This window comes from Ctenopharyngodon idella, chromosome 2, assembly GCF_019924925.1.
Source record: "Ctenopharyngodon idella isolate HZGC_01 chromosome 2, HZGC01, whole genome shotgun sequence".
NCBI classification, from domain to species: Eukaryota; Metazoa; Chordata; class Actinopteri; order Cypriniformes; family Xenocyprididae; genus Ctenopharyngodon; species Ctenopharyngodon idella.
The window spans coordinates 25,842,541-25,868,943 of record NC_067221.1 but is presented as its reverse complement, the minus strand read 5'-3'; the positions used below and the strand labels follow the sequence as shown (position 1 = coordinate 25,868,943).

At 38.9% G+C, this 26,403-nt stretch overlaps 2 protein-coding genes across 2 annotated transcripts in view; one reads left to right on the top strand and one right to left on the bottom strand.

Moving 5' to 3' along the window:
- med1 (mediator complex subunit 1) overlaps nucleotides 1–26,403 on the bottom strand; it is a 633,161-nt gene that overhangs the window by 87,901 nt on the left and 518,857 nt on the right. The window lies entirely within an intron of this gene.
- Nucleotides 1,403–25,062, top strand: nyap2b (neuronal tyrosine-phosphorylated phosphoinositide-3-kinase adaptor 2b). The gene is made up of 6 exons (XM_051877174.1): nucleotides 1,403–4,171; nucleotides 9,363–9,658; nucleotides 11,838–12,926; nucleotides 20,886–21,752; nucleotides 21,982–22,079; nucleotides 22,163–25,062. The coding sequence occupies exons 2-6, from the start codon at nucleotides 9,400–9,402 to the stop codon at nucleotides 22,391–22,393; spliced, it is 2,544 nt and encodes an 847-aa protein (XP_051733134.1). The 5' UTR covers nucleotides 1,403–4,171; nucleotides 9,363–9,399; the 3' UTR covers nucleotides 22,394–25,062.

Below are 26,403 nucleotides of genomic sequence, written 5' to 3'. Positions count from 1 at the left end.
ATAGAGCACTTCTTCATGCTCACATTTGGTCAGTTATGTTGTCTGCATGATCTCTCTGGATCACATATATCACTACTGTGAAAAAATCCTGTTAAATTTATGGTCAAAAACTTGTTCATATAAATATAATCACATGTGTCATGCAGGGACTTCTGTCAATTTCCTTTACTGTTTTCACTGTAAATTATATGATAATTCATTTTTACTTCCAAAAAGCTATATTTGACAGTATTTTACTATTTAATTTTTTTCACTATATAGTAAAGTATTTTTTTCTGTAAAAATTACAAACATTTTTTGCAGTGTAGGTCACCAGTCATTTTGAGGGATTCTTTGGTGGTCATGAGGTCGTTTTCTCATTGTGTTAATCTGAAAACAAGATTAGAAACTGCAGACCTGCTTTAGACCAGACAAAAATCAGGTGTAACCAATTTGTGTGCAGGATCAAGACGCAACTGTGGATTTATGAACTGTAAATCTTAGAATTAATCTACTGCTTGTTTGAGGAAATATGGCCCCCAGACCCCAATTTTCACCTCTGTATCACTCCTCTGACAACAGCTCACACTCGTTGGGATGTGTGATCCTGTCATAGGGGGATGGGTGTGAGATATAATCTACTTGTGCTAAGTGTTACTGGAGTGTTTTGTTAGCAACTAAAAGATCATTTACATTTTTATTCCACCAAATAGATTTAAACAGTTTTTAATTAAGCAGAACGTATTCCTATAGATGTCTCAGAGCAGGGCTCTGCAGAGTTTAGCTCTAACCCTGATTAAACCCACCTCCCTGTAGCTTTAATTCTGAAGACCTTGGTTATCAGATGTGTTTTATTAGGTTTGGAGCTACTCTCCATATGGAAAGTGGCTACCAAACAGTTTTGGTTACCACTGACTTACATTGAATGGACAAAAATGATCACTGTCTTTACACTTACGTGAATTATTTGAACAAATGTCCAAAGCATGTTATTGATTCTGCACTTAAGAGTCTAAAGTGTGACCTCAACACAAAGCTCATTTCAAGAGGTCAAGCTGGTCCTTGTTAGCAGCTTTACTTGGATAAACTATCTTCTTTTGTGTTTGCCAAGCAAAGCACCGAGGAGATGTTTACCTAATTATTGTCCCTGGCAGTAAGGGACAAGTAAGAGATGCTTTTGCCTCTCACATAGTTTCCCTGTTTTTTGGATGCTAGATCAGTCACAGACACAGAGACTGTGGGAGGCTGGTAGGGGGAAAGTGAGGGAGGGGGAAAGGGGGGCTTGAGCAAAACAACAGATCGCTGCCCCTCATCCCTTTGTGTCGACAGTAATAATCCCTTTGAACAAGCCCCTGGACTCGCAGGTCCTCACCGCATTAAGCATGTAAACAAATCTCAAACATATCAACTCGTTCCCTTTTTCTATTATACTGCAATTTTTGTTTTTCCCTACTTTTGACTGAAGATTCAAAGCAATTATTTTTATTTTCTGGAATGAAAAAAAAAAGTTATTTTTGCTTTTAGAATTAAAAATAATTTCAAAAATGAATGCATAAATGAACCAGGTTGTTTACTTTGAAGTGTGACTTTTAAGGCTTTTTCACTGTATTATTTACTGGTTGAGGACACTGGGAGTGGTGCTCACAGTTGCAAAGGCAAGGGGCTGAGTCTAATGAGGTCACACCCTGTATGCCCACCACGCCCACTGTGCCACATGACTGACACATGTTTTCCTGCCCTTTTTACTCAGCCTACCAACAATAGCAGGGCTGCAGAGGAGCTGTCCTTGGTACTGAGAGTGAGAAATGGTGTGAGCGAGTGCATGCAAGGAGGAAAGAGGAGGAGGGTGGAGGCGTGTTCTTTGTTTTGTGAAGCCCGAGTTAATCTGCTGTGGCATCCACTCAGAGAGGAGCTCCACATCCGAGAACGAGCACTGCCGTGAGGTGCCTGGCACAGACCGCGCTGTAGTGGGTCCTTCAAAAACTAAAAAAAAAAACTAAAAAAAAACAAGGTTTCACTTAAAAAGGTCTTTGCCTGAATGTGCATGTCATGAATGTTCATCTCAGAAGACTTGAGGAGCTTTTTGTTTTGTTTTGCGCTGTATAGGACTTTTAAAAGTGCACGTGGACGGCAGTTAGGAAGGATGCTTTTCTCAGGTTATTCCATTTAATGTTGTTGCACTTTAGTAGGTGTAGCATGTACAGATGAAGAGGAGTGCATCTTTCAGACTGGAGTTACGTACTGCACATACCCAGGGGGCTGAAGGTTCTTCAGCTACACGGAGCTGCAGACAACCACTGTTTACGGCTGCACTCTCCCTGCTTCCTGATTTTATGCGGGAATTTGACTTTGCGGACTAGATCATGATTTTGCAATGGCCTGAATCATTTCTGTAGGACTGGAGTTGTAATCTCAGGATATCAGTCAGGTTTTGTCCCACCTACTTTTGGGAGCCTAATGGATCTACCTGAACTGGTTGACACTGTAGCCTGCAGGGACATAGTTCCTCTGTAAGTACAAAACTAATTTGAGCTCTTGTTCCTTTCATTTTGGAACTTTACATTCATCCTTATATAACTTTACATACAACCTTGATAGGACACTATAGCTGCACTCTCACGCACACTTGCAGACTTAATATTTCACTCTGGCCTTGACATTTTACATTGAAGATGGTGTATCCATCTCTCTAGCTGTTACCTAAATACATGTTTTGTGCTCACTTTTGGAGAATAGAGTCATCTCTCCTCAGAAGGTCACCTGCTGCACAGATTGTCAAGTGAATGGCGGAGGGAGGATAAGATGAGATATTTTAAGAACATGATAGAGAATCTAGGAAGGATACAATTTCAAGGGAAGAGGACCAAATTACAGGAAATACAGGGTCTCTGATGGTTAGACATAGGCCAGCTCACTCAGCCATCAACAGTATGCATATACCTGAATTGTGTTAACATGACAAAAAGAAAAAACTATTTTTTTGTAGTTTGCTAACTCAAACTTGCTACTTACTATTGCAGACTTCCTACTGACTCATTCAGTAAAGTCATGTGACATTAAATGCAATAAGAATAACGCTTAGTAAATATGAAAGTCTATGGTCAACACAAGTTTTTCAAAGGTCAACTGAAGATGCCATTTTGGACAATGGTGGTAGGTCTCTGAGCTGGTAGTGCATTACCCATCTGGCTGCTTTAACCCCCCTCCCCCCTCCAACTCCCTCCTCACACACACATACTGCCCCTCACATGTAAACAAGCATGCACAGATTCATGGATCACTCTGAAAACACTGACCTACATAATACAGAATGCTGTCTCCTCCTTCTCCTAGAATTCTGCAGAGGTACACTGCAAAAGACTTCACACCCACACACTCTGCATTACTGCATCAGTATGATTTTATGTGCACCCCCCACCCCCCATATATATATATATATATATATATATATATATACACACACTTACACACAGGGTTACTCAAGCTCAAAAAAACTGTGTACAGTTACACAACACATTGCGACTTATTAAATGCAGCACAAATGGTCCACTAACCAGTGTCCTACTACTGTATGCTTCATATTCCAGACTGAGAAATGTACTGGCCTGTTTTCATGATTTCACCAGGCTGAATACAATACTACAGCTTACTAATAAACAATCTCTTTGTAGGTGTGCTGCTGAGCCTTAGAGCTCCACTATCTCTCTGCGTTTGCTGACGAAGGGAGAATCTCATTGACCCAGAACCCTTGTTTATTTACACAATATCCCATTAAAATAGCACTGCCGTAAGAATTCAACAGTTCTAAGTATTTCATTATCATTGCATTATCATGACTCTAATATGACAGAAAACAGCACTTTAACATCTATCTATCTATCTATCTATCTATATCTATCAAAGCAATTTGATAATACAAATAATTACAATCCTTTAATTCAAATGATCACAATTGTAACTTTAATGTTTACTGTTTTTATTTGCAGAATACCCTTTTGGAATGCCTGTAAGCAATGATTAACTATAAAGAGGAAGATTCACTAATGTTTTTGCAGTATGTTGAGGACTGTGGACTAAGAGCATATAACATATTGGTCACACAGAACATTGACCACGTGTGGAATGAGAAAAATAAGATTAACTTTCAGGAGAAGAACAACAATAAGCGAAAGCAGGAAGAAGCCATTAAAAGGTAAGAGATTTGAGATATGTTAGCAATGCATGCATACAAATTCTTAAAAGATTGCACATATTGCAAATACAATCACTTTTTTTCTCAGTTGCTTTGGTACATTTCTCAGATCACAACTGATTCACATCATCTAGTCACTTGTGCACATCATAAAAGCAATTTCTCATTCTTTTGAAAAAAATTGCTAATGCATTGGTCCATTTATGCAGTGGATTTCATACAATTGTCTGCTGTTTTTCTACATATATATCTTGTCTGTTTCTTTTCTGTATCACAATGACATTGCACTACACTCTGAAAATGGGTTGTATCAATCTATGTTTGTGTCAAATATAGACAAACCCAACTGCTGGTTTAAATTTTTAAATTAATTTTTAAACCTAACGGTTGGGTTTGTCTATATTTGACTCGACCCAGCGTTTTTTAGAGTGTATAATTTGTCACCTGTAAAATTGTAACTAAATCCTGTCAAAAATTACCAATGTAAATTTGTACTGTTGAAATTGAAATATGCCATACAGAAAAAGTGTAGCCTTGTGCACTATTTGTATCAAAACCATAGCCATATCAGGAAACACTGTCAGAGTACACTGTTACAGTATATTGACAACATGGCTAAGCATTTTGACTATCTTGTTTGTGAACAAAGACACAATGACTTATCATTTTGATGGCACTGATATGTTAACATAATCATTGACATAAATATTTGTGAGAGATGAACTAAGGATTTTGAGCAAGTTACAGGCTTTTGCAGATAGTCCATTGTGTAGTGCTGTTTATACAAATTGTTTTGAGAAATACACTGGTTCGCAAATGTTAAGCATGGTTCAAGAATAAGAATGCAGACAGGGATGCTCACTCAACTCACTCAAGTTGGTACGACACATGAGCATTCACTTACACCTTTACTGGCACACACAAACTACATGTATGTAAATGACAGCCACATACATGACAGGAAACAAACCCTAATATGGTTCCCCATGGTACTCCCTTACACTAAGTCCCACTGGCGATGGCATAGTGCCATGTTGGCAGAAAAGGCCACATTCCCTTCAACTTGTGGAGGTTGATTAATTTTTCAACTTTGACATATTTGAGGCTTGAACTTCATAACGTCTTTCATCCTTTTCAGTGACTTGAAAAGTTATGTGCAAGACACGCACCCACAAAATGGAAAATGTTGCTCTACATTACTGATCCACTCACTAGGTTTTCAACCTAATGTAATTTCAGTCATGAAAAAATTATTCTAGTCGTGACCAATGGCGTCAGAAGTATTTTGACACTTCAAATCTGTGGCCTTGATAACATCAACACAGCTGTAATTGTGTCAGTGGGCAATTTACTGTTGAGTGCTGCCTCAGACCTGTTGGCATAGATTGCATTGATCACATTTGGCCCCATCTTCTAAGTGCAATAAAAGCTAAACGGTCTGAGAGACCTCTTTCATGCATTTGGCTCAGGATTAACTACCAAAAAAACATTTATTTCAGCTCTGACATGATGTTAGTTGTGCTTTCGAGGAATGCCGGCTTATTGTGATACACATGTTACCGTAAAGCATAATTTGCATGGTAAAACATGCACAGCAGGCATTTTTTGTGTTCAACTGTGATCATCTTTTAATGATTTAGTCTTCGGAGCACCAAAGGACCTAATGATACCTAGATAAATTTGGTTTAGACTTTTCATTACAAACCAGAAAATAATAGATTAAGCAATTTGTGGTGAATTTATATTTGTCATCCATTTATATTTGTCATCCAAACACTTTGGATCAGCAAATGAGACAACACATCTAATATAGTCATGCTGAAATACTAGACTTGTTTGTGACTGAGACAGAAATGTACCCAACAGATTTTAGGTGTTCCACACTACCCAATGTCCCAGATTATCATTATTCACTTTTTAGGTAATCTCAACATCTCTCGACAAATCTTCATTTTGCTAACTCTGTTTGTTGATATCTGGTCCCAGTCAAAATCTCCTAAATGAAGATTGATTGGATTTGATTGTCCAGTGTTTAATTAAATTGTGTCTTCAGTGAGGCCCCGATTTACATAAGACACCACTGTTGCGGCTGCTTGATTCTGAAGAACTTTCATCAAAATGTGACAAGAAGTCACACTCTTGGGCTGTAAAGGGTATAGAAGAGTCTTTACTTTCTGATATTGGTCTACTCCTGGTCTGCTTATCAGCTGTTGGTGATATAAAATATTCATACTCAGTGGCTGGAGGATGAGGTCTAGAAAAAAAGAATAGCTGGATTTTTCATGAGGCATATAACTGGGTCAATGAGATGACCCATTTTTACAGGAACTGATGGGAAGAGAGAGGAAGGAAAGAGGGAGAGAGAAAAATCTGTTAGAAAGAGATTAAGTGTGAAGAGCGTGCTAGCTGGAGATGTATTCTGCCTGGTGACAGCTAGAGCAGCCACCGACCAATCAGATTGCTTCATTGCTCTGAGTAAGGTGGGTCTTCTTTAATTCTCTGCTGTTCTGTTGGAGCTTTCACTGTTTCTGGGAGCACACAGAAACTTTGTCCATGCACTTAGTCTCACATGCTAATTTGCATACAACAACTATGCTGTAAACACTGAAAAGCATGGACAGAATTAAATTGAAATAATGTTGTTTAAATGATACTATGTAGAATTGAAAAATAATTGAATGTAATGTATTATTCTGTGTGTAGCATTTTAATACATGGAATTGCTTTTCTCTTTTTAATAATTTGAAAAGGCTGGAAAGAATGCTGTCCATCAGCATCAATACACTGGCTTTGAGCATGAGTTCATACTCTTTTACTGGGCAAGGGCAAGGGCAATGCAATAAATAATACAGTGCCACACATGCACACACACACAACTAATTCTCAAGCAGGATTCTGTTATCTTTTTTTTTGTTGTTTGATTGTCAAGATGTGTTTTCCTGTATACAGTCTGTTTAATTTGCCATATTTAAACATAATGTAATTTTGAAATTACATTAACGGAATTGAAAAAATAGTAGGTCTACACAGACCAGTGTATGACATCAAAGTACAGCGAAAGCGCTTAGAGAGCAGACTTTGATGGTACTTTGATGTCATACACTGATCGGTCTGCGCAGAGCCACTTCAAGACGAACACACCTAATGACTATAACGTTTTCAAACAGGTTTCCTGGATACAGCCCCCATTGGTTGGATAAACAAATAGTCCCACCCCAGAATCATGCCATTGGTTTAGCTTGTGTTGCAGTGCAATGTTTTGAAAAGCGCAACAGAGCCTCAGTTTTTACACAGTTTGGGGAAATCTACCTTCAGATGACGGAGTTATAATTGTCAGAGATAAGAGTCAAAATGGGATAGGATAAAAAACCTCAAAAACACGTTTTCAATCAGGTTTTAAGTCAAGTAATTTTAAGTTGTTGCAAAATAACAACAACAACATAAAACTGAAGCATAATTGCAATTCTTCATTCGGAATCTCAAAAAAAGATTGTGTAAAACTGCACTAAACACTTTGCTAAGGTGAAGTATGGCATCAGCTATTTTTTGACAGTAGGAAACTTGTCTTTGCCGAGTAGAAGTAGGCACATGCATTTCAGACAGCTGCTCCAACATCACTGTTCCTCTTTCTAATGAGAGCTTAATACCTGATCCATCATGTGTGTGTGTGTGTGTGTGTGAGGGGATGGTTGTACAAAGCAGCAGTAGCAGATTTTGGTTTCCGTGGGTACTCTGTTGCTAGGCAAAGTTAAGCCCCTGACCAATGAACCCTTCTCTCGAGACTCCTGCTGTTCAGCAGCTGTATGTGCGCAAGTTACACAAACACACGTTCATGCTCAGGTAATAGATGATACGCACCTTAAAATAAAACTAATGGCTGGTAAAGTCATTCCCATTTGTGGGACAGTAATCTTTAGGGGGACAGAGAGAGAGAGAGAGAGAGAGAGAGAGAGCTTAACAGAGACTTTTGATCTAGTACATCAGGAAAAACCAAAGAAGTTCAGGGCATACCCAGTGCATTAGAAACATAGATATGTCAGTAAATAGCATGCTTGAGTTTAAAAGTCAAATTAGAGACCAAGGAAGATCAAAGATATTTTTCAATGCAGTCCATAGAGAATGTTGTCATATTTGTAATATTGTATCATTGTCATTATTGCATCAAATCTGGAAAATTATTTCCATGCTATTTAAGCTTATATTCCTTGACTAATTTAGTTTCATTTTTAACAACTAGTTTTTTCCAATTGGTCAAGCCCCATGAAAGCGCAATCAACATATTAAAAAAACAAATCAATGCTATATTGAGGGCCTTTTACTGTGTCATTAAAAGTTGGAAAGGGTGCTAAACAAAAATCAATAGCTCCTAATAAGCCATTCATTCAGATGAGTAACTTTATCACAGATCTCATGAGAGTGTTGCTAATTACAACACTCTAAAAATGCTGGGTTAAAAACAACCCATGTAGGGTTGAAAATGGACAAACCCAGCAATTGGGCTGTTTTAACCCAGCAGTTGGGTTAAAACAATAGTTGAGTTAAAAAAAACTACCTAGCAGGTTGAGTAAACATTTACAACCCCATTTTTTTGAAGCACATGCACAGACACACATCAGCACAGAATAATTTACTAAGCAGCACTGTATAGGTTTAGGGCAGGGGTTTTCAGGGGTTTTCAGGGATGCCCAGGGGGCCGCTAGGTGGTCCACTAAAAAATTAAGAGCATTATTTGAAATCCATTTAAAATGTTTATTTTCAGGTTTATTCATAACAGTACTCTAATAGTATTAGCTAAAGCCAATGAATTAGTATTATCATATGTGAAAATGAACAGATAATTTAGATAATTTATTCTTAAAATATTCAAATAATCCAAAATATTGTAAAAACATCATGTTTTTAAATGTGTTTGTATTAATTCCTGTTTTTTCTCCATGTCATCTTGTGGATTACAGAAATTTGTGTAGAGTACAAACTGAATTTAACATTCAATACTTCAGTATAGAAACTGTTTCACTATAAAACAGAGTATATAATTTCATACTGTTATTATTACATTTATTCCAAAAATGTAAATATACTGACTGAACATCAATTAAATTGTGGCTTATCACTTTAATATATCATACAGTCTCTTGACTTTAGCATCCATTCATGAACTGTTTTATTTCTATGTGTGGTCTCTTGTCAGGGGGGAAGAGGTGGTCACTGAGGGTAAGCACTTGTGAATGGGCTCAATGAGCATGCCAGCCCCTGCGGAACACGTGTCCCCTCACCAGCACCAGCCCCCCTGTAATCCAGGTTTCGCCATTCGCTCCCAGTCCCTGCACTCCGTGGGAGAAGTGGAAGAGGAGGGCAGCCCCATATCCCGTAAACAGCCCCCACCCAAGCCCCGGCGGGACCCCAGCACTAAGCTCAGCATCTCCTCTGAAGCTGTGGACTTCAGTCCCACCGGGTGTAAAGGCGATGATTCAGAGAGGTGTGACGGTAAGATGCTATGGTGTTTAATCCAAGCTTCACATTTCCTGTTGCACAAAATGTTGAGATCCACTGATTCTGTAGTTATACACTAGCTGATGCTGAACAATTGGTTAAAATGAACCTTGGCTATTATTTAATGTAAAAGCAAACACACCTGAGTCAACAATGTGGACAGTACCATCATTTTGAATAGTCAAATCATTAGCTGGACTGAGTGCAAACAAGACTGTAGTATGTGATATTTCACAGATATTGTCACAGACAAATTATTTTTTACACGTTGAGCAAAGGCAAATGCTGATAACCCTAAAATTGTCTCTGATTGATATCTGCAAAGAGGCAAGCTGTGAGTGTCAGCACTGTGCCCTTGTCACTATAGGTGAACTGTACCTGCTAAATTACAGTTCAGCCTACTATTTCCTGTCCTCTCTCCATTTTTATCAATAGTGGCAAAAAGGTCAAAAAAGTAAAAGAAAATATTTAAAGAAAAATAAATATATATAAACACTTTACATATTAATCAAAAAAATGTAGCATGGCAAACAAAATAAATTAACTATATTACTTGTTTATTCTGTTTAGTGGTACATCTCATTGCTGCTGTTTCATAAAAGCAATAAGCCACTTACGTCCATTGTCCTTGTGTCCTGCTGAAGTACACCATATACCCATTCCACCCTCCAATGATTAACAGTAGGCAAAGTGATTGTAAATATGAGAGCAGTGTTGTGAATAAGCTATGCTATGAATTGTAGGGTTAATATAATTGGTTCTTTACTGTTCTCAACACCCACTCTTGTCATCAGTTATGTCAACATTGTTCCAGGGGGCATCCTCATGCAGATCTCAACAAGCCCATCAGTTTATTTCTATGTAGTTTTGGCTCTCTTTTTGTTTTTAAGTAGTAAACAAGCATAGTGTGTTTTTGTGTTAATTTTAAGTTGTTGTCGAAAAGAAAAATAGATGGCATGCAGTATATGCAAAATAGTGTTCTAATGTTAATTTTGTTTACCTTCATAGATACAAAACAGATCAGATTCTTTGGTGTAATATTCCAAAACTTTGATGAGTTACAGAAAATACGTCAAAGAATCAAAGCTGTAGGCTGCAAAAGTATTAAGTTCATTTATGTTTCTGCAGTACTGACGTATGCCGTGAGAGTTGCTTTTCATCAGAATTTGAAGGGATCACAGTGTGCATGCAGATCTTCCTCAATGCCACGGCAACCAGCCCACAGAAACAGAGACCCCCTGCTGCTCCACCAATCCAGACATCAGACATCAGCCTCCACTAATCGTCAGTGAGGTGACAGGAAGTTAGAGTGTGGCAACAACCAATGAGGAACGAGCCAGCAGCCAGCTCAACAGTGCTTTAGCCAATGTGCACCATAGAGTGGGGGATGTCCCTTGTTCAGAGGACAGTTGCGTGTTGAAGCGGGGTTGAGGGGGTGTGGGGGGAGGGACCAGGCAGCGCAGAATTCATTCAGGAGGAGCGATTGACCTAGATTTAGTTCCCCTGAAGGAGAGGGGGCGAGGGTAAACACATCCACTCATAGGGAGGGAAGAGGCAGAGAGACCAGGAGGAAGGGCACATTCAAAGGGGTTGAAACGGATCTCAAGATCCACCAGTCTCCATTTTTACAGAATTAACACATATATAGTATTTTTTTGTTTTGTTTTGTTTTGTTTCAGGCATGTGCAAAGTTATTCACTGACTCACAGAGAGAACATGAAAAATTACTTTAATCTGGTGCAATTTTACTCTTTTCCCTCTTTACACACCCACAAAACGTTTATGAGAAAATGTCATTTTGATATGATGAAAGATGATCTTTTCTCAGTACTGAAATCAAGGCATTTTGTTATTTTTATTTTGGTGTCAGAACAGTACAGTTTGTGTACAAGATTATTATCTGTATTTGTCTATCACTTTTGAGGGAGTGCCCAGATTGTGTTTGCCTATGTATGTATTTAAAAATCAGATTTTTATTTTATGTCATATAAAATATATTGAACGGGTATGGAACGGGTGATAAAGTTAGTGATAGTTTTGGTGCAGCAGGACCATCTGGCATCTGAATAATTGAAAGTTATTAAATTATTCTATGTACAGATGACCTGAACTCTCTACTACTATGCTAATGTGCTAATTCATAACTTTCTTTATGGTTTTTCTGCTTACTCAGGAACACAAAGCAGCAGTGAGGACTACAGGAAAATTCCCCCACCGAAGCCTAAGAGGAATCCCAACACGCAACTGAGCACTTCCTTTGATGAGTCTTACATCCGCAATCATGGTTCAAAAGGTTCTCCCTCCATATTCTCAAGGGATGGCCAGGCCCCTTCTCCTCCTCAGCCGCAAGGCGCACAGGACTCAGACTTAGATGAACCAGTCTACATTGAGATGTCTGGGAACGTGGGCCGAGAACCGACCCCTCGTAGTGAGGAAGATGAGCCGGGTGAGGCTGTCTATGAAGAGATGAAGTACCCTGCCCTTGACGAGTTTGACTCACGTTGGGATCTTTTGAGCTGTCGTTCGCAGTGTGCCACACCCTGCCCACCTGAGCTTGATGTTCATGCCCCCCTAAGCCGTTGTACCACCCCTCGAGGCACACCCATTTGTGACATTCCCGCCCCATTCCCTAACTTGTTGACCCACAGACCACCTTTACTGGTTTTCCCTCCTGCCCCTGCTCAGTGCTCGCCCAACTCAGACGAGTCCCCACTTACCCCTCTCGATGTAGCAAAGCTTCCTATGTTAGAGAATGGCTCTTATTGCAAGTCACCAACCTCATCTTCTCTGGAACCTTCTGGCTCTGCCTCTACGTCGCACCTAAGACGTGCCGAGAGGGAGCTAACAGCCACTCCTACAATAACAGTATCTGGCCGATCGTCGGCACCACCATTGCCCTGTGCCCTCTATAAAAGTTCCTCCTCTTCACACGGATATCAGCGCAGCCACTCAGCCTGCCCTTCACCTGTCAGTATGGGCCGCTGCCTGACGCCCCTCAGCCTCATGCGGTCACCACCTTTTGATGGGCCATTTCCTACAGCAGGCCTTCCTCGCAGCGCCTCAGCCACACCTCATGGTAAGGCATCACCGCCACAGGATGCAAGCTCAGGGGGGCGGCATCACGGCTCTATGCAGAACGTCTCAGTGGCACGCTCACGGACTCCCACTAGCCCACTGGATGAGCTCACCAACCTCTTCACCACTGGGAGGAACATGCTAAAAAAGAATACCAGCGGCAGAAAGAGCAAGGAACCAGGAGAAAGTGAGTGCGATATATTTCTCATAATATATTCAGTCTCTAATTTAGTAATTGTTCACCAGTTTCGAAACATTTGCTCAAGTGTATTAGTTATACAAAAGACACATTTGCTGTAGTGCAAAACATTCAGTGTTCAACGTTCATGCAAAATCAATTTAGTAAAATTAAATAATACTGACTTTATTCATGTCTGACTTAAACCAGCACAAAGATACCAACAACAGATTTTGAGTTTTGTATTTTTGCAGTAATTTTAATGGTTACACTATATTATGATACTCCACTTCAGACATTCTACTAACTATAGATAATTTTGCAACTACATGTCACCTAACTCTCAGAGTAATATTAGACTGTTAGGTTAGGGTTAGTAGAATAAGTTGACATACTTGTAAAGTTACTTATTGTCAGTAGAATGTCTGTGGGGGGAGCATCAAAATAAAGTGTTAGCAGATATTAAGCAGACAGTCTACTAATACTCTAATGACTGCTAGTTGGCAGATGGCTAAAAATTCGCGAACATAGTTCTCCAGTGATCGCGGGCCTTGTCTAAGGGCTAACAAAATTCTTGCCGTCTCCATACCTGGCCAGTGTTCCTCGGAAAAGCTGCTGGATCCTTGTGGGGCCAAGCGTTCTGTTACAGGGCGACTGAGACGAGAAACGTGCGGATCCATGTGCAAAGCTTTATTCAAAAACATAGTCCAAACAGGCAAGGGTATGACAATGGCTTACAGGTATTTAGAGGGCAAGACAGAAGAGTAATCCGAGAAACAGGCGTAGGTCACTCAATGGCGAACGTAAACGTAAGGTAGAGGCAAGCGAGTAGTTCATAGACAGATAATAAATCCAAGCGAGGTGTGAACAGAATCCAGATGACAAGACAAGAGAGAAATCCAAAAAAGGCGGGTAATCAGGAAACAGGAAATCAGTAAACAAGACGTGACTAGTGATGGGTGCTTACAAAACACTGCTTCATGAAGCTTCGAAACCTTTACAAATCTTTTGTTTCGAATCAGTGGTTCGGAGCGTGTTTCAAACTGACATAGTCACGTGATTTCAGTAAACAAGGCTTCGTTACGTCATAACTGTTTTGAAATTTCAATGGTTCACCGCTGGGGGCGATCTCTGTGAACCCATGAATCATGTGAATTCACTGAGGTCACCCCCCAGCGGTAGAACATTGAACAAGTGTCTGTCTATTACCTGAGTATTAAGTGTCTAAAAGTGTATATTACCTGATCTCTGAAGAGTTTTACACAATTGTAGACGTCTTAATAAGGTATTTGTATAATTTAAAGGAATAATAGTAGTTAATAGTCTCTGTTTACCTGACCCATCCATAGAATAAACAAAACAAGCCCTGAAAATTGATAAAAGAATACATATTATACAGACACTTAATAATCTTATAGATTATTCTTTCAATTAAACATTTGCAATGGGTTTGTAAAAGCTGTTTTTATGCATGTTTGGCATGAGTTTTCTGTTGCATTTACACTGTTTTGACTGGCAGGCATCACCAGCGTGTGGAGTTCGAACGCTTCGAAACAGTGAATCATTTTGCGAAGCAATTGGTTCAATTGATTCGAAGCTTTGAAAAGCTTTGTTTCTCCCATCACTAGATGTGGCTAGACTTAGACTAGAACTAGAAATACAAACTAGGACCTGGAACTGGCTCCATAAAGTAGCTACGCTAAAACATCATAAATGCTAACCAATACTCAGCAATGAGAGAGAGGAAGTCCATGGCTTATGTAGGGTGTGTGATTGGCTACAGCCGTGTGTGTAATCAGTGCAATGGATGATCATCAAACTGTGATTGCAATCCCTCCATTTACATGTCGACTGTCATTACTTAATGTAAGTTACAAGACGCGAACTGTCATTTGTTAGTCATTGTATCTCACCTCCGGCAGCACCTCTCAAAAAAGTCAGATTGTCAAGAAGGCCTTGATATCAGTTCATCCCATTGAAGAAATGGGGGACCTCCCTGCAGAGTCTCCCTCAAAGGAGCTAAAGACCAATCCCGATGCTGGTCATGACAGCCCCATTGCATTGAATGTGTGAGGCTCTCAGCACTCAGTGGGATGAACATGCAAAGCCTGTGAGAAGTGCTACCTGCACAGGCATGTACTGCACTTAACACAATTAATTAATTAAAAATTACCCAGGTGGAAAAAAAAGTACACTTCCATAATGTACTTAAAGTTCTCTATTTTCACGCACTAATGTTATACTTAATATACTAAAAATTCTTCTTTAGTACTTCTTAAGATGATCTTAAAAACATCTAAGAGTACTCAACTGTGCTGTTTTGAGACACCATGAATATGAACTAAAACATGCTTTTAACATACTATCTCTGTATTAAAAAATGGATTTAGTTACCACTTTTAGTACACTGTGTATGAAAGATGGGTTCAAGTGTACTACAAGTGGTAACAATATAATTTTTTTTAATACAGAGATAGTATGTTAAAAGCATGTTTTAGTAATAGCACAGTTGAGTACAATTAGATATTCTTAAGATTATCTTAATAAGTACTAAAGAAGAATTTTTAGTATATTAAGTACAAAATTAGTGTTCGAAAATATAGCACTTTAAGTACATTATGGAAGAGTACTTTTTTTCACCTGGGTAGGCATTTAACTTGAAGCTCACTCAGCTTGAAGTAATTTGTTAGACTAAAGCTTTCGCTCCTTGAATTTTTTTTATTTTTTTATTTCCTTACTCATTTCTAAAATCTCTTTTGGTTTTATGTTTGTTGGTGTTGCCTGGTTGCCATGTGGCTTTTAGGTTTTTACCTTGTACTCATGAAGTGTGTATCTGTTGTTGTAGGGATGGTTGATTGTGCACATTTCCATATGGCCTATAAGGGTCTTGCATCTGTGCTGTATCATACAAAGACTGGCTTGACACAGTTTATGGGTGTGCTGAGGCAAGAGTATCATCTGTCCTTTGCTGTGGAAAACAGTGTGTGACCTATTTATGAACCCACTCATCGATTTTGTTGTAAGCAAAGAAGGCCGACCATACTACCTGGCAGTACACAGACGGCAGAACCTTCAGTGACTGTGGATAATCAAAAAGGCACATTTAAAACTGGCATAGCACAACTTGCATTTTTGTGAATTTTATAAAGCAAGAGCAACAATAGGAAGGTGTGTGTATACATAAAATAATCTTTAGTCATTAAAGGTATAGTTCACTCAAAATTTTAAAATTTTGTCTTTTCCTCATCTTGTCATTTTGTCTGCAGAACACAAAAGGAGATTTTAATTGTTTGTTTTTTTGTACATACACTGAAAGTCAATTGAGTCCAAAGCAACATTGGACCATTGGACTTTCATTGTATGAAAAAACAAAAAAACAAAAAACCTGCTTAGACAGTTTTGAAATTATCTTCGTTTGTCTTCCACAGAAGAAAGAAATGTATATATGTTTGGAATGACATGACAGTGAATTTATGCTGGTCAGTCTCATCTCACTTATAGTTAGCACACACACACACACACACACACACGCACGCACACACACACACACCAATCTTATTCAAGTTCAATATAGTGTTATAACAGACCGATTTAAGTTAATGTGTTAATTTAATTTTTTTCTACAACTATGGGCACTCTTGACTCTCTCCCAAATTGAAAAAAAAAAAAAAAAAAAATCAGCCTATATGAATTTCAATTTTAACGATCACAGTCTGTAATACATATAACAATGTAGACAAAATTGAATGTAGACATTAATATTTTAATCTGGAACATGTTTATTTTTTATGGTTTTTCATCTCTTTTTCTTACAAAATGTCCTTACCGCAACATTACAATAACGGTAATTTTGTACACTTTTTTAAATTTCTATAAAAATGTAATATATTTACATAGTTACTTTTAAGATTTGTCTATTTTTGTAAATACCGATATTTAAAAATAATTTAAAATTAGGGGATTTTATGATATTCTTTATGCCATGAAAAATTGATGCTAACCTTAGATATCAATTGTTTTAATACATGCCAAAGACAAAATATTTAGATTTTTATGACAAATATTGTAATTTTAATGTGTAAATCATCTCTACTAAAGGGTTCAAATTTTTGCAAACTGTCTGATTAATAATTAAAATAAGTCACAGTTTGTGTTGGTAAAGACACAATGACACATGTTAATAATGTAACCTTAACAATAGGTTACTTTAGAAAAAAAAAAAAAAAACAGAAACAGACAATAATTTGAGGCCTTCAGTATATTGTTTTGTCCTCTGGTTTCTTTTGTTTATCCTCCACTGTCTTCTTTTCTGATTTGTCAGTTTATCTGCTCTTTTTTTTTTTTTTTTTTTACAGTTTTTCTTGATTGCTTAAACACTATAACCAGGTTTTGAACTAAACTTTCAAAACCATAACGCCATTTATCAAAAAGCACACCCATTTCCCTAAACTATAAACACTATTCCCCTGTTTTGACACATGAGTCAGATTTGTTGAACTGTCACTGCAAAATTCAACACACAAATCCCTTCATTTCTCATTGCCTACACCATGTTGTCATTTAGAAAGCACTAGCATTCAATATTGTTCACTCAAGTCAGCATAGCTTGAGAACAGTTAGCACACAGTTACCCACGTGGAAACATTAAGAGTCAAAATTTATCACACACCAATCAGAAACTTCAATAGATAGATAAAAGAGCCAGAGTCAGTTCATTCAGTTTTGGAACAATGGATCCAAAGAGACGTGATTGAAAAGGTCGAGGACACCAGAGAGGAGGAGGAGGAGGAGGAGGAAGAGGATGAGCAAGAGCAGTAAGGAGTGGAGGAAGAGGTGAAGGAAGAGGAGGAGGATGAGGATGAGGATGAGGATGAGGATGGGGGCAAGAAGACAAGGAGTCTCAGATGAATTTCGTGCCACTAGTTGACCATGTCCTTGTCCATGGTATGACTATGAGGGAGGCTGGGCAATGAGTTCAGCCAAACTTAAGTTGCTTCACCACCGCCTCAATCACAAGAACCTTCAGAGAGGAAAACAGGTAGGTGTAGCTCAGTGTACTGTAACTTTTGAGTGCTGTACTCTGTTACAACACATGCATCAAAGATAGAGTTTCTGTTTCCATTTTGTAAAAAGGATGTGTTACAGTTACAGTAATCAGTACTTCTATTTTTGTAGGACACAGAGACGATGGAATGGAAGAAGCATGACTAGACATTTCAGTTGATGCGTTCCGGGGGTAGATTAGGCATGCAAGAGGACTTTACACCCGCTGCCTGGACAGGGACGGGCTAATGTTGATGAGATTCTCTGTCCTGTCCCAGACCAAAGATATGATGCTGGGGCAGAATATTTTTTGTTGTTGTTTGGTGTATTGTACTGTACAGTACATTAAGGAATAAAAAGATTTGCAAATGTATACACGTGTTCATCATGTGAAAAGTTCCTTGAGGGGGAGAACCACAAGCAACATAACTTATTAATGGTTTTTGTAATGTTGTAGTGTGTGTGTTTTTGAGAGCTTGTGTGTGATGTCTGAGGGCAAAGTTTGTTTTTTCAGCAAGAGTGAATGGTTTTGAGTGTAGAGCTTCATTCTGATCTGAAAATAGGATATTTAGGAAATTGGGTGAGACGTTATGGATTTGTGTTTACTGTTTTGAGAATATGAGGCATAGTTTCAAGAAATGTGTTTAAGCAATCGAGAAAAACTGTAATGCTCTTTTTCTATAACTTCATATCTAAAAGGATATTTTCTCATTACCTCTGTGCATTTCTGTCATCTGATTGTAAATGAATTTGGTATCATTTAAGGTTGCAAAAATGGCATGTTTATATTTAGATTACAATAGATTTAACATTTGCAATATACACTGATCAGCCACAGCATTAAAAACCACCTGCCTAATATCATGGCACCTGTCATGCTGCCAAAACAGCTCTGATATGTCAAGGCAAGGACTCCATAGGACCTATGAATGTGTCCTGTGGTATCACGTTGCAAGGTGGGGCCTCCATGGATCAGATTTTTTGGTAACACTTTACAATAAGGTTCATTAGTTAAACATTAGTTAATGTATTAACTAACATGAACTATCTATGAGCAATACATTTGTTACCGTATTTACTAATCTTTGTTAACGTTAGTTAATGAAAATACAGTTGTTCATTGTTTGTTCATGTTAGCTCACAGTGCATTAACTAATGTTAACAAGATTTTAATAATGCATTAGTAAATGTTGAAATTAACATTAACAAAGATTAATAAATACTCTATAAGTGCAGTTAATTATTAGTTCATGTTAACTAATGTAGTTAATGAACCTTATTGTAAAGTGTACTGATTTTTTTGATCAAGCACATCCCATATGTTTAATCGAGTTGAGATATGTGAAATTTTGAGGCAGAGGCAACGCCTAGAATTCTTTGTCATGTTCCTCAAACCATTCCTGAACAATTTTTGCATTGTGGCAGGGTGCATTAGCCTGCTGAAACAGGCCCCTTCCATCAGGGAACACCATTGCCTTGGTCTGTAACAATCTTCAGGCAGTTGGTACGTGTCAAAGTAACATCCACATGAATGCTAGGACGCAAAGTTTCCCAGCAGAACATGTATATATACAGTTTTCAATGAAACATCAATATACACTTTACATCTGCCCAGATTACGCCCGTTTCACACTGCAAGCTTGAGCGGCTATATATAAGTGAGCATTTCTTTACAAAGACAACTATAAATTTATTTTTATAAGTAGGTCATTTATAAACTTGGTAGTCTTGAAAGTTTGTTAACATGGGGCGGTAAGCTTTGTGTTTACATCTGTTGACAAGACAGCAAACTCGGCAAAAAAAAAAAAAAAGACCACAAACTCGGGTTTGATTTGGGTATGATGGTGGCACTGCTGCTTCTGCTACGCGCTGCCGCGCAGCCTCTGCGTGTGATGCAAATGCTCTAATCTGTTAACATGGGCGGCAAAAAAAAATAAAAAAATACACGCTGCTGACGCGTGCGGTGTGAAACCAGCCTAGGGTGAAACATATTGTGCAGTCCATCTGTATATTTTATGTGTGTGTACCACACCTGTCACACCTGCCTAATGCACTGACACCACACACAGTCCAAAGAGGAACACAAAACAACAAACCTGCTTCATGAATCCATAAGTATCACGGGGACACCTAGTGACCAAATTCCAGTACTGTAATAAAAAACAGTTACACTTTATTTTGATAGTCCACTTTAGACATTCTTCTATCTATAAGTAACTTTTCAACTGTCTGTCAACTAACTTTCATTAGAGTAGCCTACTACACTGTTAGGTTAAGTTTAAAGGTGCTGTATGTAATTTGTTATTATTATTATTATTATTATTTTATTTTTAGTTCAAATACTTGTTTCTCCAAAAAACAATGCTGCAGCCAGTTATTCTGCTTTGAAATGTGCACTGCCAATTTACCCAATAGTATTTTGACACCCTGGATTGTCAGTTGACGGAAAACACTGCATATTTGCAGCCATGGAAGCAAATAAATTGGGTCAGAGATTGCAATTGCGTGTCCTCAATCTGGCAACACACATGAGCGTTGAGTCTGAGGAGGAGAGGGCGAGGGAAACAACTCTCTCCAATATTTAGAATTTGGACTGCAGTACCCATTTCAACCACTAGCTGTCAATATTATACTGCAACTTTACGTTAGGGTTAGTAGAGTAAGTTGACATGTACCTGCTAATTTACTTATAGTCTGTAGAATATATGTTGAGGGACCATCAAAATAGTGTGTTAGCAGATATTAAGCAGACAATGAGAGTTAGTTGACATGTAATTGCAAAGTGACATATTGTTGGTAGAATGTCTAAACTGGATCTTGAAATAAAGTGTTACAAAAAAAAAATATTGGAAAGCATCAGCGTGAAGAGCCTATAGTTGTTCGGCATGAGATCACTGAAATATCTGTAATGTTTCTCTCTTCTAGTTGAAACCAGGGGAAAGGGTCACAGTTCTGAGTCCAAACGGGAGCACAAGGAGAGGAGCCATCACAGCAAAGAATCGAAGCGAGATAAAGACCGCAGCAGCAATGGCAAGTCCTCTCATCGACGGAACAGCAAAGACAAAGAGCAAAATTGCATCGAGGCCTTATCTCGACATGACAGCAAGGACTGTGGCTACAGTAACGCTGAGCCATTAGCCAGAAGGGACAGCAAGGACAGTGGATGTAACGGCCCAGAGCAGGGGCCCCAACAAGAAAGCAAAGATCGAGGCAGTAGCACTGAGGTACTGCTTCAACGAGATAGCAAAGACAGGGGCTGCAGCAGTGCAGAACCTATCACCAGATGGGACAGTAAAGACCGAGGTTGTATTGGTCCAGAGTTATTCCCTAGGCAAGACAGTAAAGAACTGCTAAGAAATGGTCAAGACACCAGACGTGACAGCCGAGAGAAAGTTTGCTATGGGATAGACCTTCCTCCCAGACATGAAAATAAGGAGCAGGGCAGAACAGACTTGGAAAGTCAACGAGATAGTAAAGATGGTGGCAAGCATGGCATAGAATCTGTTCAGGACAAGGAAAAGAGCAACCACAGTGCAGAGAGCATGCGGGGGAGCAAGGAAAGGATCAGCAATGACAATGATGTCATGAGCAGGCGGGACTGCAAAGATAGGGGAGTACACACAACTGAGACTTTACCCTGGTATGAGGCAAAAGATAAAAGCAACTATAACACAGAATCACCCAAAGTACAGGACAAGGACACAAGGTCTGGATCTTCAGCCATGGCGTCATCCAGTCGTTCTGGACGATCCTCCATGAGTCCAAATATAATATTGGGGAACTCAAACTCTGGTAAGTTTTGAGCACTGCTTGTCAACTGATGCTGGTTTTTTTTTTATAGCAGAGTAAAAAGGCAGTGTTGGTTGAAGCTTCCTTATAAATTTGCTAGTCCAGCAATAAACAGCCTGATCTATTCTGGAACAGCACAGAAATTCATGCTGGTCAAAGCTGATCTTTTCAGCTGGAAAGACAATGTCATAGCTGATGTTTCATGTTCATCTGTTGAAACTTTTTTTTGCAGACCTGAAGACAGTTTCAAAGGCAGGAAGATCTTCTTCCACAGCAGTAGCACCATCTCCAATAGGCACACCTCAGAGACAGCCTTCTGATGTCCAACAGGTAGTGTCTTTATCACTGAACTTTTATTTCTGCAGCTGTAAAATAACAGAACTGACAGCCTATCTTCTCCATGTGTCCAATAGATGCCCCCTATGCCATGGTTGTATGGTGACAGCACCATGCTGGAGATGATCGAGAGGAAACAACGCCTCTGCCGGGAGATACGCTCTCGTCAGCGACTTCCTGATCGTAGCCCATGCAAAAAAGAAAGCCTGCCTATGATGCACAGTTGGAAGAAAACAAATGGGGCGAAGAAGTACAGCCCACCCCCCTACCCAACTCAGACTACTGTCTTCTGGGACACAGCCATTTGACTTGGTCTTGTGAGCAATTTAGGGCCATGCCCTGCCCTTTATTTTCAGGCAGGGTTGAAGCCAGTCAGAGTGTGCTCCCACCTGAGGATGGGTGGGTGGGGTTAATATAGCAATATTTCAGAGGTTGCAATTTATGAGGTTTTTGTATCATTGTTAATATCTAATATTTTTATACTCAGTGTGATTCCTTAATGACCTAGCATCAATAGATATTTTCTAAATTAAACAGAATATCTTTGCAAAGATTATGTAGAGTTAGTCCAATGTAATCATTGTTTTTCTACCTTTAATTTATTTCCATTTTTATTTATTGATTTATTTTTTAACATCGCAATACGCAGTCAGTACCTTTTCATCAATAGCTTTGACTTAGCTTTCTATTTCAGGACCTCTGGAAATGACCTTTCTGTGGTATTTTACCACACTGAATGAATTCTATTTTAACACTGGATGTTATGGTGATTGGATTAGGGCTAGCTTACTTCTCGCTGCCTTTCCACACATTATTAGATCATTTATTTGAATGTCTAATATTAAGAAATAAACCGATAAAGCATTTCTCAAAAGTCCTTTGAGAAGGATTTCATTGTTTTTAACCACAATCTTATTTGTTCTGCCTTTATTTTCTGTAGTGGTAAGTTTCAGAGAGTATGGCTCTGATTTAAGGTCAGGTCATTGCACATAGAAAAAGGGTAACAGTTATTTTCTGTGTAAAACAGAAAATGTCTCTTTTAAGGGATGTTGTAACTTCTCTGTGTGTACATGGTGTGTAGAACTGTAAAAACAAGGGGTGACCCTCTCTTCTTTGGGTCTGTGGCAATAGCTGGCAGGTGCCAGTGAGAATCCTCCAAAGTGCAAGGATGGTCACCCAGAGATAAATGACAATCTGGAATATCAAAGTTGTATTTTTTGCATCTCAGCATTATTGAAGAATTGTGTACATGGATATTTGTAAAATGAAAAGATTTTTGTGCAATGGTCTTGTATAACGACTGTGCCATTATTTATCATACATTAATGGAGTAGATTGATTGGAAATTTCAGACAGACACAATATCTATATTAGCAACACAAACCAATGACTGATGGCTCTCAGCTATTGTATGTAGTACCCATGGCCACATGAGGGGCTTTCGCACCGGAGAAACCTTTTCATATTTCCTAGAACTATTGGCTGAAGTACCTGGATTTCACTGTGTTCGCACCGCAGGAGCTAGGAATGATTTTAGTTCTAGGAACTCCTTTTTGGGGAAATAAATTAGCTCCTACTTTAGAGTAGGGTCTAAACCAGCACAATAGGAACTATCAGTGATGTAAGTGTACGCTGATTGGTTAAACGCATGTCAAACACCGGCACCCGGCATTTTTAAAAAGCTGTGTAAACATACTTCACGAACATGGAAAACAGCGATAACGGCATTTATCTGTTGTCTGCAGGGTTGTATTCTTTTCTCCGCCACAATGATATGTAATACTGAAAATTGTCATAGGAGATTTCGTCTCTTAGCCCCACTTTTTGCTCTTTCAGTCGCAAAAATTATGCATTTAAATTCCATCTCTGTTATCACAAAACCCATGACACACAACAAACACAGCTCCGATCACGGCATCCTCCATCCACCGTTTTTTAGAGTTTGTAAATGCCATGCTTAAAGGCAACGCTGTCGGCCTCTTCAGAGTTCCTATTCCCGGTTTGAATGCAACCAGGAACATGGCCCAGAGGTGAAATTAGTTGTTTTATTAGTAATGAGTTCCTAGAACTATTCGGTGTGAAAGCCCCTGTGGTCTGGTAACAGGAATTATGGCTGCATAAACAAAGAGGCTGTACACAAGAGAGCTGCAATTCCACAATCCTTTGCCACATATTACCTAACTGGATACATACAGTTCTCCCTCTACCTCAACCTCTCAGATCAGTTCAAGTGGTCATTCATTTGCACAACAAATGCAACAAACAAATGCAGCATTGCATTGCCAAAGTACTTAGATCTTGTAGTAAAAATTCCCTCCCCATCCCCCTGTCTCATTCTTTCCTTTGACCTCCATGTTTGAAACTGATGCCTGTACAAAATGTGTTGCCTTGGAGACCGGTGCTCACTGTAACTGGGTCACACTGGGTGAGAGGTTGCAAAGACTGTAGACTATCAGGGGTAAAGGTATTGTGTACCGGTTGCTAGTTCACAGGCGTTTTGGATTTGGGGGAAAAATAAAACTATTAAACAGCTGAAATAGCGTTTGAGAGTATGAGACAGATTGTCCATTTTATTTTCCCTCATAGCAGTCAGAGGTTGAGTAAGCTGATCCAAGATTAGAGATTAAGGGGAACAAATAACCAAGGTAGCACTTGGACCGCAGTCTCAAAAATATGAAGGTTCTGAGATGTTGTAGCCTGTTTATTTCTATGTGTGCCAAGCTACGTTGTATGCAGATCAACAATAAAGATGATTGTTTGAAATTCACTCTCTTGTGGACAGAGGGTGCAGTTTAGAAATGTAATGATGTAAATCTCTTTGTATGTAAAATGTGCACTGTGACAGGTAGAAAGCCTATGTCCTTTGTCTTATTGCACTGAGTGTTCTCTTATCTGTACAGTAATGTTTGAAAAAAGTATGCTGATTGTCACAAGAGACTTTTCAAGATGAAAAAAATAAATATAAACCTCAAACTTCTGTGATGTGCTGAGTCTCTAGCTTCTTGCATTAGCAAATCTTAATCAAAATGATGCCACTCAACTGTACAAAAATCTTTCATGTTTGAGGCTACAGTTATCAGTGTTGGGGATAACACATTACAAGTAACTTGAGTTATGTAATCAGATTACTTTTTCAAGTAACTAATAAAGTAATGAATTACTTTTCAATTTACAACAAAACGTTATTTTTTTCAAATAAGTAATGCAAATGACTTTTTCATATTTATTGACTGACAGCTCTCCTGTCCACATGCTGAGAGAAATAAAGTGCAGAGGTGTTGTGTGCGCTGTGTAAACGTAATGGTGGTTACTGTAGTTCTAGACTAAATGTGAATATGCATTTAATCATCTTACTTGCACAACAACATTCAGTATTCCTCAAAATGAATTAAAAACAGAAATGCAATATCACAATTTTATGCAAACCTATAATATTAAATTACACAAATATACTTTATGTATTTAATCTCACTTTATTAACCAATGTTTTTGCTGCTGACCTTGATCTAATTCATTTAGAAATAACTTTCTATCCTATTCTTCTTTAATCCAAATTGGCAGCAAAGCTGAAAGGTTTGTTTGAGCTGCGCCCTCTACTGTACAGGTGTGAATATGCATTTCCTTTAGCCTGAGGCTTATTCATTTCACTTTTGGTGTGAAAGGGCCTTTACATTTGCAAAAAATAGAACTTTTGTTGTTATTAAAAAACAAACAAGCAAGCCCAGCCCAGGTGAGAAAAAGTAACGCAAAATATAACACATTTCTTTTCATAAAAAGTAACCGTCACGGAGGCCACACCATCTGCCACACCAGACCCTTCAGCTCCACCCACTCGTGCACAGTTACCCGAATTCTAATTGGACACACCTGCACCAGCCTATACCCTCACCTTATATAAGCAACCCCTTAATACTTACCTGTTGACTTAGACTCCATGTTCCTCACCCATCTTCATTATCCGTCATCCTCAGCTGCTTACTTATCCAGACTGCAACACATCCTCTCCTGTAAAGAAAAGAGTTACTGACAAGCTAAGTTCCAGCAACGAATTCAACCACGCCGTGCCATGGGATGGAACAACTGAACCTATCTTCGGCACCAAGGGGGGCCCAGAGGATAAGTAAGAAGGCCGAAGCCGTCGAGCCCTTTATGTTACACTTGCTAAAGAGGGAGCTAGCTCTCTAAGTATGGGTTTTAGAATGACCCTTGAGTCGTTAGGCCCAAACTCAAGGCACGCAGGGCTCACAGAGAGGGCCTGCAAATCACCTAAACGCTTTACCAATGCTAGAGGAAGTAGCAGAGCGGTTTTAAGTGACAG

Bases quoted from the DNA above. Each gene is read 5' to 3' on its own strand.
- nyap2b (XM_051877174.1), top strand. From the start codon at position 9,400: ATGGGCTCAATGAGCATGCCAGCCCCTGCGGAACACGTGTCCCCTCAC. The intron at 12,927-20,885 runs GTGAGTGCGATA...TCTCTCTTCTAG, and splicing joins GAGCAAGGAACCAGGAGAAA to TTGAAACCAGGGGAAAGGGT. The intron at 21,753-21,981 runs GTAAGTTTTGAG...TTTTTTTTGCAG, and splicing joins ATTGGGGAACTCAAACTCTG to ACCTGAAGACAGTTTCAAAG.